The sequence below is a fragment of the Carettochelys insculpta genome, chromosome 9, assembly GCF_033958435.1.
Source record: "Carettochelys insculpta isolate YL-2023 chromosome 9, ASM3395843v1, whole genome shotgun sequence".
NCBI lineage: Eukaryota > Metazoa > Chordata > Testudines > Carettochelyidae > Carettochelys > Carettochelys insculpta.
The window spans coordinates 37,564,505-37,582,831 of NC_134145.1; the positions used below are offsets into that span (position 1 = coordinate 37,564,505).

At 45.2% G+C, this 18,327-nt stretch overlaps 1 protein-coding gene across 5 annotated transcripts in view; it reads left to right on the top strand.

Annotated features, from left to right (window-relative positions):
* SNX7 (sorting nexin 7) overlaps window positions 1-18,327 on the top strand; it is a 66,578-nt gene that overhangs the window by 32,316 nt on the left and 15,935 nt on the right. For all 5 annotated transcript variants that reach the window (XM_075003042.1, XM_075003040.1, XM_075003041.1 and 2 more), the window contains one exon: window positions 7,940-8,026. In XM_075003042.1, the coding sequence (XP_074859143.1) occupies window positions 7,940-8,026 (87 nt within the window). The remainder of the gene's footprint in view (window positions 1-7,939; window positions 8,027-18,327) is intronic.

Here is an 18,327-nt window from a genome sequence, read left to right on the forward strand (position 1 = left end):
ACCTTCGCCTTTTCTGGGATTTGACCCCCTGGAGTACTATCACAAACCAGTTTCACCATTGTCTCAGTCATCGAGAAGATCTCGCTCTCCCAGACATAGGGGGTATGCACCTCGAGAGTGGTCCAGGTCTCCATCCCAGGAACCGTGCCCGTGCTGCCATGGTTGCCCTTACCATGCTGGGCATAGACACCACAGGCATACACCCAGGGGCAGGTCCCCCCTGACCGTCCAATATCCCCGTGGGCACTCACGCATGGGGACGGAAACACAGTTGTCTCAGGGGGAGTTGATTTTGGAACCCCGAGATCTTCCCTCGCAAGCCTCTAGCGAGAGGGTGTACCACCGACAGCAGGACCCTGAGAGTTCGAAGGAGGCTTACCCTAGTGGTTCCTCCTTGTCCTCCCCGACGAGGCTATGGCCCCCGGGGATGTTGCTGCCCCAGATGACCTCAAACATTTTCAGGAGCTGTTTAAAAGGATGGCTTTCACGCAAGGCATCCAAACAGCAGAGGTGCAGGAGAAGCACCACAAGCTCCTCAAAAACCTGAGAGCTCCGGCCTCATCCAAAATCACTATCCTGCTCGATGAAGCAATCATGGAGTCGGCCACCACCATATGGCAGACCCCGGCTTCCGCTCCACCTATAAACAAGAGAGCGGATAAGAAATACATGGAGTTCCTGTTTAGTCACCTACAACCAAATTCACTGATGGTAGAATCGTCTCAGCAGAGATCAAAGACTTCCCAGTACAAAGCCGGGGGCACAGACAGAGATGCCAAGAAGCTAGAGCTATTCGGCAGAAAGGTATATTCCTCCTCCACCCTGCTGTTGAGAATGGCAAATTATGCAGCACATCTAGCGAACCATAATTTCGACAATTACTCCAGGCTTACTTCTCTCATGGATTTGCTTCCAGAAGATAAGAAGCCGGTGCTGAAGGCCATTGTGCAAGAGGGCTATGCAGCTTTGAGGATGGGAGTCCAGATCGCCCTGGATGTAGCGGACACGGCGGCACACTCAACGGCTATGGCAGTGGTCATGCGCAGGGAATCCTGGCTGCAGACATCGGGTATCCCGAGGGATCTGCAGGCAAAAATTTTTGATCTCCCCTTCGACACGCAGAAGTTGTTTGCAGAGTCAACTGATTCGGTCCTTCACTCCAGTAAGGACTCAAGAGCTACACTCAGAACCCTGGGTATTTATACCCCTCCATACAGAAAGAAAAAGTATTACCCTCAACAAAGGTGATACCCGTACCAACCTCAGCGTGCTCAGTACCAACGGGGCTACGACCAAGGGCGACATCAACAGCAGCAACAGTATAGAACTCCTAGGCGACGTTCCCAACAGAACCGTGCATCCTCAGGGCAGGCCCAAAGGCAACAAGTTTGACGGACAGGTCGAGGGCTGTACCATTACTACCATCGCGCAATGCCATCCCCAACTAATGTTCCATCATCGCCTCCGACCGTTCCACTCCCAATGGCAAAAGATCACCACAGACAAATGGGTACTGGAGATCATAGCCATGGGTTACGCGATCCCCTTCCAGTCGCTCCCACCGCCAAAACCTCCGCCCAGGCCTCATCTCAGGGATGCTTCCCACGAGGCGAAACTCAAGCAGGAGGTGGACCGTCTTATGTTCATAGGGGCGGTGGAAAGAGTACCGGAGCGACTTCAGGGGAAAGGGTTTTATTCACGATACTTCCTCACAGAGAAGAAAACAGGAGGCTGGAGGCCCCCGAGGCCTCAACTGGTACTTGCGCAAACAGCGTTTTCGGATGATCACTGTCACCTCTATGCTCATGGCACTGGATGATGGAGATTGGTTTGCAACCCTCGACTTACAAGATGCGTATTTTCATATAACGATCCACCTGGCACACAGATACTTTCTCCGTTTTATGGTCGGCAAAGAACATTTCCAATACAAGGTCCTGCCGTTCGGCCTCTCCTCGGCCCCCAGAGTCTTTACCAAAACCCTGGCAGTGGTGTCAGCCTACCTGCACAGACAGGGGGTATTTATATTCCCATATCTGGACGACTGCCTACTGAAAGGGGCCTCGAAGGCAGAGGTACTACGCATGATACGCGTAACAGCAAACACGTTTTCTTCGCTGGGCCTGGTCATCAACCTTGCGAAGTCAAAGGCCGACCCCATACAAGACATAGAGTTCATAGGGGCACGTATAAACTCTGTTACAGCAAGGGTCTATCTACCCAACGCCCGCTTTCGCGCCATCGGTTCCCTGGTGCAAGTCATTACATACAGCCCCACGGTGCTGGTCTTAACGTGCTTGCAGCTGCTAGGCCACATGGCAGCGGCAACGTTTGTGGTACAGAACTCTAGATTGCATATGCGCAGCCTGCAACATTGGCTGGCGAGTGTCTACAAGCTGGCATCCCATACTGTCCACAGGGTGGTGTCGCCCACGATAGAGGTGCGCAGATCCCTGCAATGGTGGGTAAACCCCAAGAACATGCTAACAGGGGTACCCTTTCACCAACCACAAATCTCTCTTTTTCTTACTACCGATGCTTCCCACATAGGGTGGGGAGCACGCATCGGTGACGCAAGGACTGTGGTCCCCTACGGAACAGTCACTGCATATAAATATACTGGAGCTCAGAGCAGTGTTCAACGCCTGCAAACACTTTCGAGACCACATACAAGGCAAAGTAGTCGGGATCAATACAGACAATACCTCCACCATGTTTTATATAAATTGACAAGGAGGAGCTCGATCCCGTGCCCTATGTACAGAAGCTGTCCGGCTGTGGAACTGGTGCATCGCCAAGAATATAACATTGCGGGCCTTGTACTTACCAGGAGATCACAACGTGAAGGCAGACCAGCTGAGCAGGTGCTTTGCACTCACGCACGAATGGCAGATCTGCTCCGATCTGCCACGACCGATCTTTTAGACATGGGGGTTTCCCCAGATAGACCTGTTTGCCACCGAGCACAACAAGAAGTGCCTCCTGTACTGCTCCAGGGCAGGACTGGGGCGGGGATCCTTGGGGGACGCATTCACGATTTCGTGGAAGGGCCCTCTGCTTTATGTGTTTCCCGCCACAGTGCTCATCCACAAGGTCTTGCAGAAAGCCAGGAGGGAGAGAGCCCGCATGATCCTAGTAGTCCCAACGTGGGATCGACAGCAATGGTTCCCCTTGCTTCTGCGCATGTCGGACCGCCCACCGCTTCCCCTTCCGGCGGTGCCGGACCTGCTCATGCAAGTCCAGGGGTCCATAGTGCATCCACACCCTCAAGGCCTGTGCCTACATGCATGGTTAATCCATGGCTCAGCTCACTAGAGAGTACATGTACAGAGGGAGTACAACAAGTCCTGGAGAGTAGCCGAAGGACCTCCACCAGGAAGACTTACAAACAGAAATGGACTGGATTCACTGCATGGTGTTCTGCCAAGCAATTAGCTCCCCTTGATGTGCCTATACCCGTAATATTAGAATACTTACTGGACCTCAAAAGAGGCGGGCTCTCCCTATCCTCGCTAAAGGTCCACCTCACCGCTATATTGGCTTTTCGGCATGAAGAGGAAGGGCCCACGGCGTTTGCCCATCCTATTGTTACCAGGTTCCTGAAGGGGCTGGTAAACCTGTACCCCCCTTGGAAACCGCTTCCACCATCGTGGAACTTGGACCTAGTGCTTAGCGCACTAACGGGCCCACCCTTTGAACCCTTAGCCACAGTTCCCCTACGTCTCCTTACGATAAAAACAACCTTCCTCCTTGCAATCACGTCAGCTCGCAGGGTGAGCGAGCTCGTAGCAGTCATGACAACGCCGCCCTGCACAGTCTTCTCAAAGGAGGCGGTAACCTTACGGCTGCACCCAGCCTTTGTTCTGAAAGTTTCTTCAGAGTTCCACCTTAACAAACCTATAGTTTTACCCGAAGCCTCACAGCTCCAGCAAGGAGGCACGCCTACATCTCCTGGATGTGAGGAGGGCGTTTGCCTTCTACATAGACAGAACTAAGTCCTTCCGGAAAACGGACAGACTCCTAGTCTCTCTCACTCCCAGGTCAAAAGGAGAGGGTCTCTCCTCACAGAGAATCTCGAAGCACATTGTGTTCTGTATAAAAATGTGCTACAAACTTCAAAAGACTCCTTTACTGGCCCCGCCTAGGGCTCACTCCACCAGGGCGGTGGCGGCATCAACAGCCTTCTTCAAGGGCATCGCGTTAAAAGACATCTGTAGAGTGGCAACCTGGTCATCCTATGACACCTTCGCCAAGCATTTGCCCTACACCGGTTATTCCAAGAGGATACCCGCCTCTCGACAGCGGTCCTTTCGGGGACAAGTTGCACATAAACCGATGACCCACCTCCTTACTTGGGTTACTGCTGGGTAGTCACCTATTGTGGAGCACCCACGGGGACACTCGAGGAAGAAAGAGAAGTTACTCACCGTAGTAACGATGGTTCTTCGAGATGTGTCCCTGTGGGTGCTCCACCACCCGCCCATCCTCCCCGCGTCGGATCTCTGTTTAGTGTTTTTTAGGAGCATTCGAGGTGGTTGGTCAAGGAACTGGCAGGGACCGGATCGCGCACGTGACCGGGGGCGCGCAAGGGAGTGGCGCGCGCTGGCACATGCGCGCGCCGGCAGAAACTGCTGGAAAGTTTCCGATCTGTGGTGCCGGGGCAAGCCCGATACCTATCGTGGAGCACCCATGGGGACACATCTCGAAGAACCATTGTTACTACGGTGAGTAACTTCTCTCTTCTGTGCATTGCCTACCTCTTTTCTGGTAGCATTAAATATAGCAGAGAGAGACTATGGCCTGCTAAAGTTAATTTACCTCAGTTTGGCAGCCTCTGCACGTGGTAGCCACATCATAATGAATAGTAACCTAACCATTTTAGTTCCATGCTACATATCTCATGCTCGTGCAGGCGTGTAGACTTCATTTCCATCCTTGGATTCCCCTGGGAGATAGCTCTTACTCTGGGTGAAGGTTGGAGAGAGTGCAGCTCTTGTGGATGATACACCTCATCCCTCTGCCTTTATTTTTCACTATGAAAAAACAGTTCTTCATACCTGCCCTAGACTTTCTCCTTGCTTCTGATATTTGTTATATCTATTGGATTCCTTTCTTTGCAGTTTGGTCTGTCCCTCTCCCAGTTTTCTCTGCCCATTTTGTCACTTGTGGTGTGTGTGCTGACTAGGGTAATTCTGTGGACAAGCTGAAGAGTGATGTGCGCTTTCATACATATATCTGAAATTTAATATTTTCTAGGAGTCTTTGCAGTACCTCTCGCACCTTTTGGGTTAGTGAGTTCTTACTGAGCTACCCTTCCAATGCAACATTAGGCAAACTTGAGCAGTTCACCCATTAGCTCCTTCACTTCCCCCTTCCAAACCAGTCCTTTTCTTTCTTCTACCCTGGATATTTTTTTCCATTGCTCGCTCCTGCCATGTCCTCTGGCTAGAGTACTGCTAGGAAAACTAAGAATGCACTGATGGCAGCCACACTTTGGAATATCCTGTTTTTGAGGCCTGGTAGTCCCCTAGAGCAAGATGTCCTCATGTGTCTAGGCACAGCGTTTATCAGTAAGGCAGGATAACCCTCTTACTTTTTAGCTTTGGAAATGCAGAATGGGAAAGCAGATGGCTCTCAAGGAGGAAGTTGCAAAGCCAAAAATCTTTGCATTTGGATTAGGTCCCTTCTATTTGACTTATGGCAAAGCATGCCAACCATGGGGAAAGTTGGCCTGTACTGCCATTGTGCCCCAGAAAAAAGTGGGAGGCGAGAAATTTGTTTTAGTACTACTGTTTGGAGGAATTGTAAATGTGTTACATATTAGAGCAGTGGAGGAACTGTAGAAACATAGTACTATATTTGTTTAACTGATTAAATTAATAAAAATGTGAAAATAATCATAGAACTAATGAACATTCCCCTGTGCTTGTTATTTATAAAAATCATAAGTTGTCAGTAAGCTGACACATACCAGTACTGAAATGATTAGTTTTACCTTGTAGTTAAGAGTGGATATTTGTTATAATGGCTGACAAACAGAATTTCTAATAGTTTCTGCTGTCATTTTTTGTAAGATAGAAGAGGAAGAAAAAGAATACACAAAAGAAAAACACTTTTCTCCTTGTTTTGCTTTTACATTTATAAACATACTAGAAGATTTACTCAGTGTTTCTCAGGTCCTTAATTCAAGTAATTTTTGTTTTTCTTCATTTAAATTTTTGCTCTGGGGTGGGGTTGGTGACAAGAGGTTCAATATTCAGGCTGGCCCAGGGAGAGAGGACAACCCCAGCCCTCTCTCCACCCCATCAACTTGGGACCAGGCGAGAAGTGCCTGTATGTGGCTGCTGGAGCAGGCACACCTACGGGAGGGGTGCACGTCCCCTGGATCAGGGTCAAACAGACACACAGTCAAGTTTTCTGAAATATATGGTACTGTAGCCATCTCTTTCTTCACCCCTACCACCATATTGAAGTTATAGCTGTCCTGCTACCTATCTGTGGTCCCTTGATGCCTCTCTGTATTCCTTTTCCAGCATAACTGTCCATGCTAGCAGAGGCCTCCCTTCCATTTTACAAGAAACAATAAAATTCCAGGCATATCTCGTTGTTCTGGCACAACCAAACCCTCGCTTTGCTTTAAGTTATAAAAAGAGGAAACTGCTTACCAAAATTTGTCAGTCCTACCACTTACCCTTTAGGAAGAGTTCTAAAAACAGTCAGACTCTCAAAACTCTCTCAGCTATATAGTAGATATTTGTAATCAAACAAGATACTTTCAGCTACTGAATTGCGAGTCTTGTCTTAATTATGTACTGTGGTTTTAGTTTATAATTGACAAAAAAGTTACTAAAAATTTTGGGTAATTCTCTTTGAAAAGATATCTTTTAAACACTATCTTACTGAAAATGGTCTGCTAACGTGTACTTGTCAGTGTGGCAGGGCATTTCCTCTTTAATTAATTTTTGTAACTAGGACTGTTTATGACCTACAGTGTTCATCCTGTATTGTACTACAGATAATTACTGTAAATCTCTAAACATATCTGAATTAAAGACTAGAAGCTGTTGGGGCAAGGTAATGTACAGGATTGTCAAAAAGAAAGCTTTTAAATTTATATCTACCTACTATCTTTATTCTGACTTCTATGAGGGAAGTTTTAGTTTTATAGTTGGTGATACTGAGGCATAAATCTTTTCTGACTTCTGTCATGTCACACAGCAAACAGTGGCAGTTTAAAATATAATCTGTGTCATAATTACTGGACCTATAGTCTGACAGCATTCTGTCCTTTTTGACATTAGTTTTTGCCATTCTACTTGGAATCAAATTTAATTGAATTAGTGTTAACTTTAAATAAGACCGGGCTTGCAAACATTGATAGATTTAGTTGATTGTTTTAAAATAAAGAATTTTATTAGTAATCTTCCTCTGCCACCAAACTGTGACACATGCATAATAACATTGAGGCCTTACATTCATATTTCTTATAATATCTGGTGTATCATTAGCCAACTCCCATCCCTTGTACTGTTACCTTTATACTAATGAAATAGTTTCAGTATTGGGCCTTCTTTAAATTGAGTTTCTTGTAAAGTATTAAAAATAGTATGACTATTGCATATACTTACTCACCTTGTAACTTTTATTTAATAATTTAACAGTGGTGCCTGACAGATTCTTGTAGCACTGGAATTGGTTTGGGTAAGATTTCTAACAATATTTTCAGTAAAAATTGGGGTTATAGAAATAAAACTAGAATAGATTCTTTACAGTTATCTAAGTAAAGTAGTCATATCATGTTAATATCTTTAAATCCAAGAATTCTATTAAAGGCATAATCTATAAATTTTCCAAAGTGTTAGTACTCTTGATTTCAACAAGTCTTTGTAAACAGATTGTTATAATTAAATACAGTCAATTTTGTCCAAATTTTTTACAGGGTGTTTTGAAAAGAAGAGACCAAATTCAAGCAGAGCTTGAGTCCAAAGTTGATGCTTTAGCCAATAAAAAGGCAGAAAAAGATCTGGTAAGTACATAAATCCTCCTGAATGCTAAGTTGTATCACTAAGGATCCTATTCTGACTAAAAATTAGGAGCTCTTCTGACAAAAGCCTGAAAAACCATGTTTGGGGTGTGCATACTTCTCTGACCTATTTTAAAAAAGTTTGCTCATGCACTGCACAGGAAATAAGAATTAATAAAGGGGTGTATCAGCAGCTGCTGAAATGCCCTCTAGCAGTAGTTAGGGTGGTTAAACCTGTTTCTCATATTTTAAAAGAGAGGGAGGTGGTTTTGTTTTATCTTGTTTTGTTTCTGCCCTTCTGATGGAACTGATTGGGCTCTTGTCACCAGAACTGGTGAAGCATATGTATGCTCATAGCCTCCTACGCTGTTTTTAGGGTCTGAAGTTTCTTTCTTCTCTCTAACAAGGAGCCATAGTGTGACAATTGTCAATAAATCTCTAAGTTAACACTTTATCGTTGTAAGATTGCTCTTTATTCCTTTGGACCGCCACATGTTCATGTCCATCTGTTTTGCTTATGAGTCTGTCCAAGTGTCACCCAGCAACTTCAAGCTATCTTTGTCTGCAGTGTTGTAGTGGTTCCTGCGTATAACTTTCAAAGAGTAACCTTAAAATATACTTTGATCTTATTTACTCGGCAGATTTTAATTTTCTTTTAGACAGTACTTTTGAGTATTTCGAAAGAACTCAGTATCAACCTAACTGATCCCATTACAATCATTGTTAGGAGTCCTGTTGACTTCCGTGGGAGCAGAGTTAAGCTAGTACACAGTGTTCTTGAAGAGACCATCCCATGGGATGGGAAAATATCTTATCGTTTCAGACAAAATGTAGTCTTTGACACTACATAAGATTTTTAGAAGATTGATCAGCTTTCTTATATCTCCAGTTGGTAATAAATTTGAGAGTGCAATTGAAGTTACTTGGAAGTTGTAAGAACCTAATTTATACTGTCAGTTAAATACTTAGAATCTAACAGCTTGTGCACAATTGTGGGTGCAAAACAGGGGTCTATTTAAGGCCAGACTGAAACTCAGATCCACCATGTCGTGCTAAATAAATGCAAGGAGATCTCACAAATTGCAATGAAGAACAATCATGTTATATAAAAATCAACTTCTGCAGATTTATCTTTGACAGAGAATTGTGATTGAAAACTTAATTATTTGCAATTCAAGAATCATTTGCCAACCCAGGAGTCTATTTAATTGTAGTGCAAAAGAGGCAGTTTCGTTTAGAAGCCTTATTTTCTGGCCACAGTCTTATTCCATTTAAAAAGCCAATGATGCTAGTATTTGGATCCAGCAGTCAGTGAGTAAATATGCGAGCAAAGAGCACGTTTCTTCTGTGAGTATCAAAACTGAATAGTTGAGTGGCTCCTCCTGTATGCTAGTGACAATGAGTAGTAGAGTCATTAGACAAGGAGAAAAGCAAAGTGTCTAAGCCCCAGTTACTATCTGACACTTCACAGGCTTGTTCTTTGATATCAGTAACAATCTTAGTTCAAGTAGTGACCCTCAGGTTTTATATTTTTTTAATCTAATTTCTGGACTACTTTGAGATCATGCTTGTGTTGCTCTGCTGCTTCAGAATATGTGAGCACTTGCCCTGCAGGGCAGCCAAAGTGGCTGATGCATATTTAGCTTATTTCTTCACTGAGGACATGTCTAGCAGTCTGTCTCAATAGATCTACCCTGAGAGTGCTGCTGGCCAGGAGATGCTTAGGTAAGCACCTTCTGGTGAGAGCCTGCCTGTGGCACCTCACTGCTGCCTGCACCCCAACTCCTTGTCAGACCCTTCACCCCTTCCTAAAACTCTTCCCCCAGACCAGACTTGTGTACCCATACCCTCTCCCAGACTGTGCATCCAAATCCCCTGTCCCAGGTCACAACCCAAACTCTCTGCACCTTCCACCCTTGCAGGTCACAACTGCTTCTCAGATCCTGCACCCCCTCTGAAACACCCCCCTCCCAAACCCTCCCCTGCACTCGTATCTCCTCCTGGACCCCAGTACCCTGCCCCAGATCACAACTTCCTTCATTCCAGCTTGCACTCACACCCCACACCCTCCCCTGCACAACAGTCCCTTATGCAAACTCTCTTCTGCACCCAACCACCGTTTCAGACTCCACATCCCCCCTATAGAAAAATGTGGCCCTTGACTACTTACCAGCATCTTGTAGTGCCCCACCCCCATCAAGAGTTATTGTCCACTCCTGTATTATACTATCCTGGTAGTGCTCCTCGTTACCTCTGCTCAGTCTTGTCCCCACAAGTTTCACATTTTGCTACTCCTGTCTCCTCATCTAGTGCCTTAGTTCCATTGCTTGCTGAAAGTTGGAACGTCATCTGTTATGGCTGGTACCTGTGGGCAAGGAGGTGTGGAAGCTTCCAGCTGCTCAGAAGCACCTAGTGGCCAGAAGGGAGACTCATAGTACCATAAGACCACTAGAACTGAAAGGAACCTTGAAAAGCCATTGAGTGCAGACCCCCTGCACTTGCAGCAGGATCAAGTACCATCTAAGACCAGGGGCTGGCAACCTATATAGCAATAAGAACATTTTTCCAATTCGGTAAAAAAACACAATAATTCAAGAGCAGCAACGCTTGTGAATACGAGATGGTCCTTAATAAATAGTGGTTAAGGAGAATATTTCTGGTACCTCCTCCTTGTAACAACTTTTTAGGTACTTGAAAGCTTTTATCATGTCTCCTCTATCTTCTCTTTTCTAGACTAAAGAAATCTAATTCTTTTAATCTTCCCTGACAGGTTATGTTTTCTAGACCTTTAATAATTTTTGTTACTCTTCTCTGGACCTTTTCCAGTTTGTCCACATCTTTCCTAAAATATGGTGCCCATAACTGGATATAATACTCAAGTTGAGGCCAAATCAGTGCTGAATAGAAGAATTAATTCTTGTATCTTGCTTATCATACTCATTAATATATTCCATAATGACATTTGGTTTTTTCTGCAGTGGTGTCCCACAGTTGCCTCATGTTTAGTTTGCAGTCCACTACAAGCTCTAGATCTTTTTCTGCAGTGGTTCTTCCTGCACAGTCATTTCCCATTTTGTATGTGTGCATCTGATTTTCCCTTCCTAAATGGAATACTTTGCATTTGTCTTTGTTTCTCAGACCATTTCTTCAATTTGTCCAGATAGTTTGAATTATAATCTTATCCTCCAAAGCACTTGCAGTCCCTCACAGCTTGATATCATCTGCAAACTTTATAAATGTATTTTCTATGCCATTATCTAAATTACTGAACATATTGAACAGAACCAGTTCCAAAACTGCACCCTGTGGTACCTCAATTGCTATGCCTTTACAGCATGACTGTGAACTATTGATAGCTGCTCTCTGGGAATAGTTATCCATCCACTTATGATAGCCCTGTCTAGGTTGTATTTCCCTAATTTAATTATAAGAATGTCATGCAAGACTGTATCAAATGGTTTCCTAAGTCCAAGTATACCAAATCTACCCCATCACACTTATCCACAAGACTAACAAAGAAAGCTATTAGAGTCATTTGGCATGATTTTTTTCTGTAAAAATCCATGCTGTTATTTATCACTTCTTTTGTTTTCCAGATGTTTGGAAACTAATTCCTTAATTATCTGCTCCAAAAGAATAGCACAAAAAAAGAGTTTCCCATGTGCAGTTACTTTAGAGTTATCCTGGAAAGAAAACATAAACGTAGAGCTATTCTGTTAAGTATATTGTAGGGAAGGTTGAATTGCAAACACCATATTCCCTCTGTGAGTGCACCTTTCAACAATTACTAAAATATGTTTTTAAAATATATTGCTGTCGTTGCTCCTACACTTCCCAGATATGGAAAAAGCTAACTTCCTTTAAACAGTATTCATGAACGATGAACAAAAAAGCAACACATCTATTTCTGTGAAACTAACTGAAATACTTTAGAACAAATAATAGTTTTTACCAAAAAAATCATACTTTAAGGAGTGAAAGATTAAATTCTTAGAGCTCAGTTTGAATTAGTCAAGACCTTTATATTACGCGAAAACATATGTATAGCTGAATAAAATACCGGAGTAGTAAACTGAAGCAAATATACAAAGTATACAACTGAAGTGAGAGAATGATGGAACATTTAAAACAATTTACTCACCACAACTAAATTTAATTATAAAAGTCAAAGGTACTTCCTAAAAATGGTTTTCTGTAAAGTTGGATTAAAATATAAAAATTATCTCCAAAACAAATTGTTAATTCATGAAAAAACAAATGGAGGTAAGGTTGGACCTCCCTGGTCAGGCACCCTCAGGACCTGACTGATCCTGAACCAGGGAATTTGCCAATCCAAGCATGGTTCCCTCCCCTCCAGCCTCCCAGCGTGCCGCCACTCCACACTGGCGGCTCCACTTTCTGTTCCAGCTGCCCCCTCCCGCCCCATACCCTCACCATAAACACTTACATACCAACAGCAGGCTGTGAACATTTCTGTGCTATAGTATAAAAGCAAAATGGCCTTTCTTGTTGATAGTGATTTGGTATGCATCACAAAACTTTAACCATGGAGAAGAAAATATTTATCTATCGACATCACAGATACATAAACCTTCAACTCTGAGAAGTAACTAAAAAATTATGCAAAATATGCACCAACAGTCTACACACAGTATCGTATCTACTTGAGATACAGCTAACACCCGTATTTTGTGTAAAAAGGCTCTGATGGTACATGCCACCCTCCCACTGATAGAAAGGCTAATGAGCATTCACACACTCAGGCAGTTACCCATTAGGTGTACTTGCAGAACAAGTGCCACCTGGAGAAGAAGAGGTAAAGGAGGAATCACAGAATCATAGGACAGGAAGGGACCTCAGGAGGTCATCTAGTCCAGCCCCCTGCTTCAAGCAGGATCAACCCCTACTAAGCAATCCCAGCCAGGACCTTGTCAAGCTGGGACTTAAAAACCTCGAGGGATGGAGAATCCACCACCTCTCTAGGCAATGTATCCAGTGCTTCACCACCTTCCTGGTGAAGTAGCTTTTCCTAATATTTAACTTACACCTCTCCTGCTTCAACTTCAGATCATTACTCCTTGTTCTGCCATCTGACACCACTGAGAACAGTTTCTCACCCTCCTCTGTAGAGGTCCCCTTCTGTACATTGAAGGCTGCTATTAAGTCACCCCTAAGTCTTCTCTTCTGTAAACTAAACAAGCCCAAATCCCTCAGCCCATCCTCATAGGTCTTCTGGTCTAGCCCCTTAATCATTTTTGTTGCCCTCTGCTGAACCTGCTCCAGCAAATCCACATCCTTTTTATACTGGGGGCCCAAAACTGGACACACACATTCCAGATGTGGCCTCACCAATGCAGAATAGAGGGGAATAACTACTTCTGGATCTGCTTGAAATGCTCCTCCTAATGCACCCTAGTATGCCGTTAGCATTCTTGGCTACAAGGGGGCACTGTTTACTCATACCCAGCCTTTCATCCACCATAACCCCTAGGTCCCTTTCCATTGTACTGCTGCTGATGGAGTCAGTCCCCAGCCTATAACAATGCTTGGGATTCTTCCGCCCCAGGTGCAGGACTCTACACTTCTCCTTGTTGAACTGCATCAGATTTGATGTTGAATAACACTGGCCCCAGAACTGAGCTTTGTGGCACTCAGCTTGAAACCGACCGTCATCCAGATATGGAGCAATTGACCACTACTTGTTGGGCCCGACCATCAAGCAATCTTTTTCGCCATTTTATAGTCCAAGGATCCAATCCATATTTCCTTAACTTATGGACAAGAATGTTGTGGGAGACCATATCAAAAGCTTTGTTGAAGTCCAGGTATATCTCATCCACTGACTTCCCCATGTCCACAGAGCCTGTTACCTCGTCATAGAAGCTAATCAGATTGGTCAGGCAGGACTTGCCCCTGGTGAATCAATGTTGGCTACTTTTCATCGCTTTCCCCTCTCCCAAGTGCTCCAAAATGGATTCCTTGAGGATTCCCTCCATTATTTTCCCAGGGGTTGAGGTAAGGCTGACCGGTCTATAGTTCCCTGGATTGTCCTTCTTTCCTTTTTTAAAGATGGACACTATGTTTGCCTTTTTCCAGTCATGGTATCTCACCCGATCTCTAAGAGTCTTCAAAGATAATGGCCAAAGTTTCAGCAACGATGTCTGCCAGTTCCCTCAGTACCCTCGGGTGCATTAAATCCAGACCCATTGATTTGTGTACATCTAGTTTTTCTAGATAGCTCAGAACTTGTTCCTTCCCCACAGATGGCTGCCCTCCACTTTCCCATACTGCATTGTCTAGGACCGTCATGTGGAAGTTGACTTGGTTCGTGAAGACTGATGCAAAAAAAAAAATTGAGTACGTCAGCTTTTCCTACATCATCTGTCACTGGGTTACCTCCCTCATCCAGTAACGGCCCCACACCTTCTCTGATAACCCGTTTGTTGTTTACGTTCCTGTAGAAACCCTTCTTGTTACTCTTCACATCCCTTGCCAGCTGCGGTTCCAATTGTGCTTTCGCTTTCCTGATTACTGCCTGGCATTCTCCAGCCATATGTTTATACTACTCCTTAGTCAACTGTCCACGTGTCCATTTCTTGTATGCATCCTTTTTGAGTTTAAGCTGACTAAGGATTTCTCTGTTAAGCCAAGCTGGTTGCCTACCATGTTTGCATTTCTTCCTATGCAGCAGGTTGGTTTGTTCCTGTGCCTTCAGTAAGACTTCTTTAAAATACTGCTGGTTCTCTTGAACTCTTTTCTCCTTCACCTTCATTTCCCAAGGGATTCTGCCCCTCAGTTTTCTCAGGGAGTCAAAGTCTGCTCTTTTGAAATCAAGGGTCTGTATGTTGCTGCTCACCTTTCTTCTTTTTGTCCGGATCCTGAAATCTATGATCTCATGGTCGCTGCAGTCCAGGTTTTCTCCCACTCCTATTTCTCCTACTCGTTCTTCCCTGTTTGTGAGCAGCAGGTCAAGTTGTGCATGGCCCATGGAACTTTGCCCAGGAGCAGAGGCTACCAGGGACTGAATGCCAGTAGCAAAGGGAGTCCTGCCTGGGACAGTGGTTAGCGTCCCCTTTTCTTTCAGACACGTTTGGGGATGCAGATAGACAATGCAAGCCTGATATAGGCAAGAGGCCACATCTCAGCGTAGCTGCCTGTGGCAGGCCCTGAAGAGCACCACTGGAGACTAGAGGGAATTAAATTTAAAAACCAACCATGGGAGTTAGCTGAACTCTTGCTGGGAATCGTAAATTTGCTCAGGAGTGGGAGGTTTCTGTTGGGGGCTCAGGCAGAGTTGGCTTTAGGGAGGGGCAAGTAGGCAGCTGTCCAGCCCCATGCCCATGAAGCTAAGTCGCTCAGGCTTTAACTTCAATCCAGGTTGCATGAAGTCACTTAGTTACACTGTGCCTTGGTTTACCCTATGCCAGATTGGAAGTGATGCTGTATGAGTACTTTGGAGAGGTACTTTGTGTTTATCACATCAGTCTTCCTTTCAGTAGGACCTAGTAAGTTCCAGTATGTCCTCCTTCTGTACTAACTTGATTTTGATAGTCGCATTTCACTGCAACAAACACCCTATGCTACCCTTTTATTTCATGACTTCAGCCTTTTCTGTCTACTGTTTGCTAATATCAATTAGCAACACGTATCCTATATACAATAGTAGTTTTTACCGGGATCATTTGTTGATCATTTGGACATTTAAAATAGTTCGGCATGCCTGCTGATTTCTTATTTGTAAGAGGAGTCTGGCAATTCTGAAAAGGTGTGTTACGCAGTTGAAGGCAGCACAGAGCTGTCAGTGAGACAGCAATTTAACACTTACTCCCCCATCTTCTTGTCTACACGTTACCTAAGGAAAGCTTCTACAACTGCAAAGAGTCTACTAGAAAAATAACTACATGGCGGGGGAACAGGCAGAAACAGAGCCGTAAAGAGACCCGGCTAGAAATCTGCTAGCAGCCCCAGACCGCTCAAAGTGGCTGGCTGTTCCATGTGACTCGCTGCATTGCAGAGCGAGGGCTTTGTGCAGTATCCCCACCCTCTGCAAAATCCCTTTCCAGCCAATAGGAGCTGAGAACTTTTGCTGGGGGGGCAGGGACAGCGCGCACAGACCTCCTCCACCCGTAGCCTTCAGCACAGAGAGCCACAGGGAGCAGCCAGCTGCTTTGAGTGGTGCTGCTCCACAAAGCAGAGGCGAGCCATGGGCTGGATTAGAAGGCTTGGTGGGCCAGATCAGACCTTGCCCAATCCTGGCAGAATATGTCTCATCAGGATGCCACAGAACAGAACAAGCTTCCTATGCTCAGTTGCATTCCATGCACCTTTGTTGGTGCTTTGGGGGTTTTCATCGCATGATGAAAACCACACTGCTGCAACATTGTGTTGCAACAAAATATACACATCACTGGGCATTCTGTTCTGGTAGGAGATCAGAGCTCTTGGAACAGTCTGAAAAATATGTCAAGGTTTTAGGCCATGAAAGGTAAAGAGTTGTATAATTTAAAAAAAAAAAAAAAAAGTCCCTCTAATTCACAAGACAGGATGTGTATCCCCTCCATGCACTTGATGTCCTCCAGATTCCTAGTTTATTTTTAGAATTTACAAGATGTTGGCAGTTGTACCTACCAGGCCCACTAATGTAACTCAGCCTTGTTCTGGAGAGATGACTTCAGTCTGTGTGCCTGTGTAATTCCTGGCCTCTTTCCTGAAATTGCCAGCAAATGTGCTAATTATTATACCTGGTTACCTGGTTAGAATTAGTTTGGCCTAAACGGGCACCAGAAATTTACTTAACCTAGTCCTAGACAAAAAAGTGACTATTAAATGATAACTTTTAGTTTTACTGTTCAGGTCATGATTTGAACTGATATCGCAGAAGTGAGGCTTCATCACTTCCTACCCTTCCTTTTATTGTCTTTAGGCTATATATTTTACATAAATTCCAGGCTGGAAGGCTTCAATATTACTATGCAAGTGAACCATTTTCTCTAATTTACTTGTTACCCTTAAAACTAATTCATGCAACTTTGAACAAAATACATGAATTTTGTTGAGTAATCCTTGTGTGTTTATAATTGATTTGGAAGAGTTTGCTCAATGTATTCTTCTATCCGTCTGTGTGTTGAGTGGTTTTGCTGTGGGAGTTCGAAGTTCAAATAAAGACTTTGTTGATGGAAGTAACCACTGCTTTGTACGGTAAAATAACTTCCTCCCCTGGCTGTAGTCTGGGAATATGAGTTGTTCTTCGAGTGGTCCCCGTGGGTGCTCCACAATAGGTGTCGGGCTCGCCCGGCGCGCAGATTGGAAATCTTCCAGCAGTTTCTCCTGGATCGTGCATGCGCCAGCGCGCACCGCCCCCCTGCACACCCCCGGCCGTGTGTGCAATCTGGTCCCCGCCAGTTTCTTCTCAACCGCCATCGGCTGCAGACGGAATCCACTCAGGCTAAGGCCAGAGTCAGATTAAATGGTGGGTTTTTAGTACTTGTCATTTGTTGTTTTTGGTTATTAAACAAAAAAAAAAAAAAAAAAGAGAAAGCAAAGACAAAGAGAATATCAGCAAAAAAAAAAAAAAAAAGAGGAGAGCGGATGTGAAGGCCATTTAGGCCGCCCGCTGCCCCACAGGCCGGTGATCACTATTTGGGGTGGAAAGGCACGGATTAAGTGCTAAGTACCCTATTAACAGTAAAGGACTCACTGCAATGGCCTCTTCAGGTTTTACAAAGCGGGAGTCATGCCGTGAAGCTCTGCCGGCCTCCGTGGGGCATAGCGAATGCATCCGATGCCTAGGGGAATCACAGGCTACCCAGAAGTGTTCTCACTGTGCTAAGCTCACAGCCAGGGCCAGGAAGGACAGAGCAATGAGGCGTAAAATGCTCTTGTTGATAAGGCTCTCCAGCCGGACTTGCTGGAGAAGCCTCACCCAGAAGGGCCCTCTGGGTTGCATAAGAGGAGGGCAGTTTTCTCTGACCCCCTTGGTGCAGAAACAGAGGAGACTCCCTGGCTCGATCCTTGCTGGCATTTGCAGCGAGCAGGATGAGCGGAGCACACAGCCCCCAGCCGCATACTCAGGCAAGCGGCAGCGCACGTGGCAGAGGCTGAGCCTGTTAAACAGCCGGCACATGTGGCGCCTAGAGCGTCAGCGAGGCAAGCACCGGAACCGGCAGCACCGCCACAGGTGGCACCGGCCCCCGCGGCACCAATGGTGCAGGGGTGCCAGGCACGGAGCCTGCAGGCACCAGAGGAGGATACCTGCACAGCACCGCAGTTGACGGTGCCGAGTGCGGCGCCGACAGCGGGGCCGA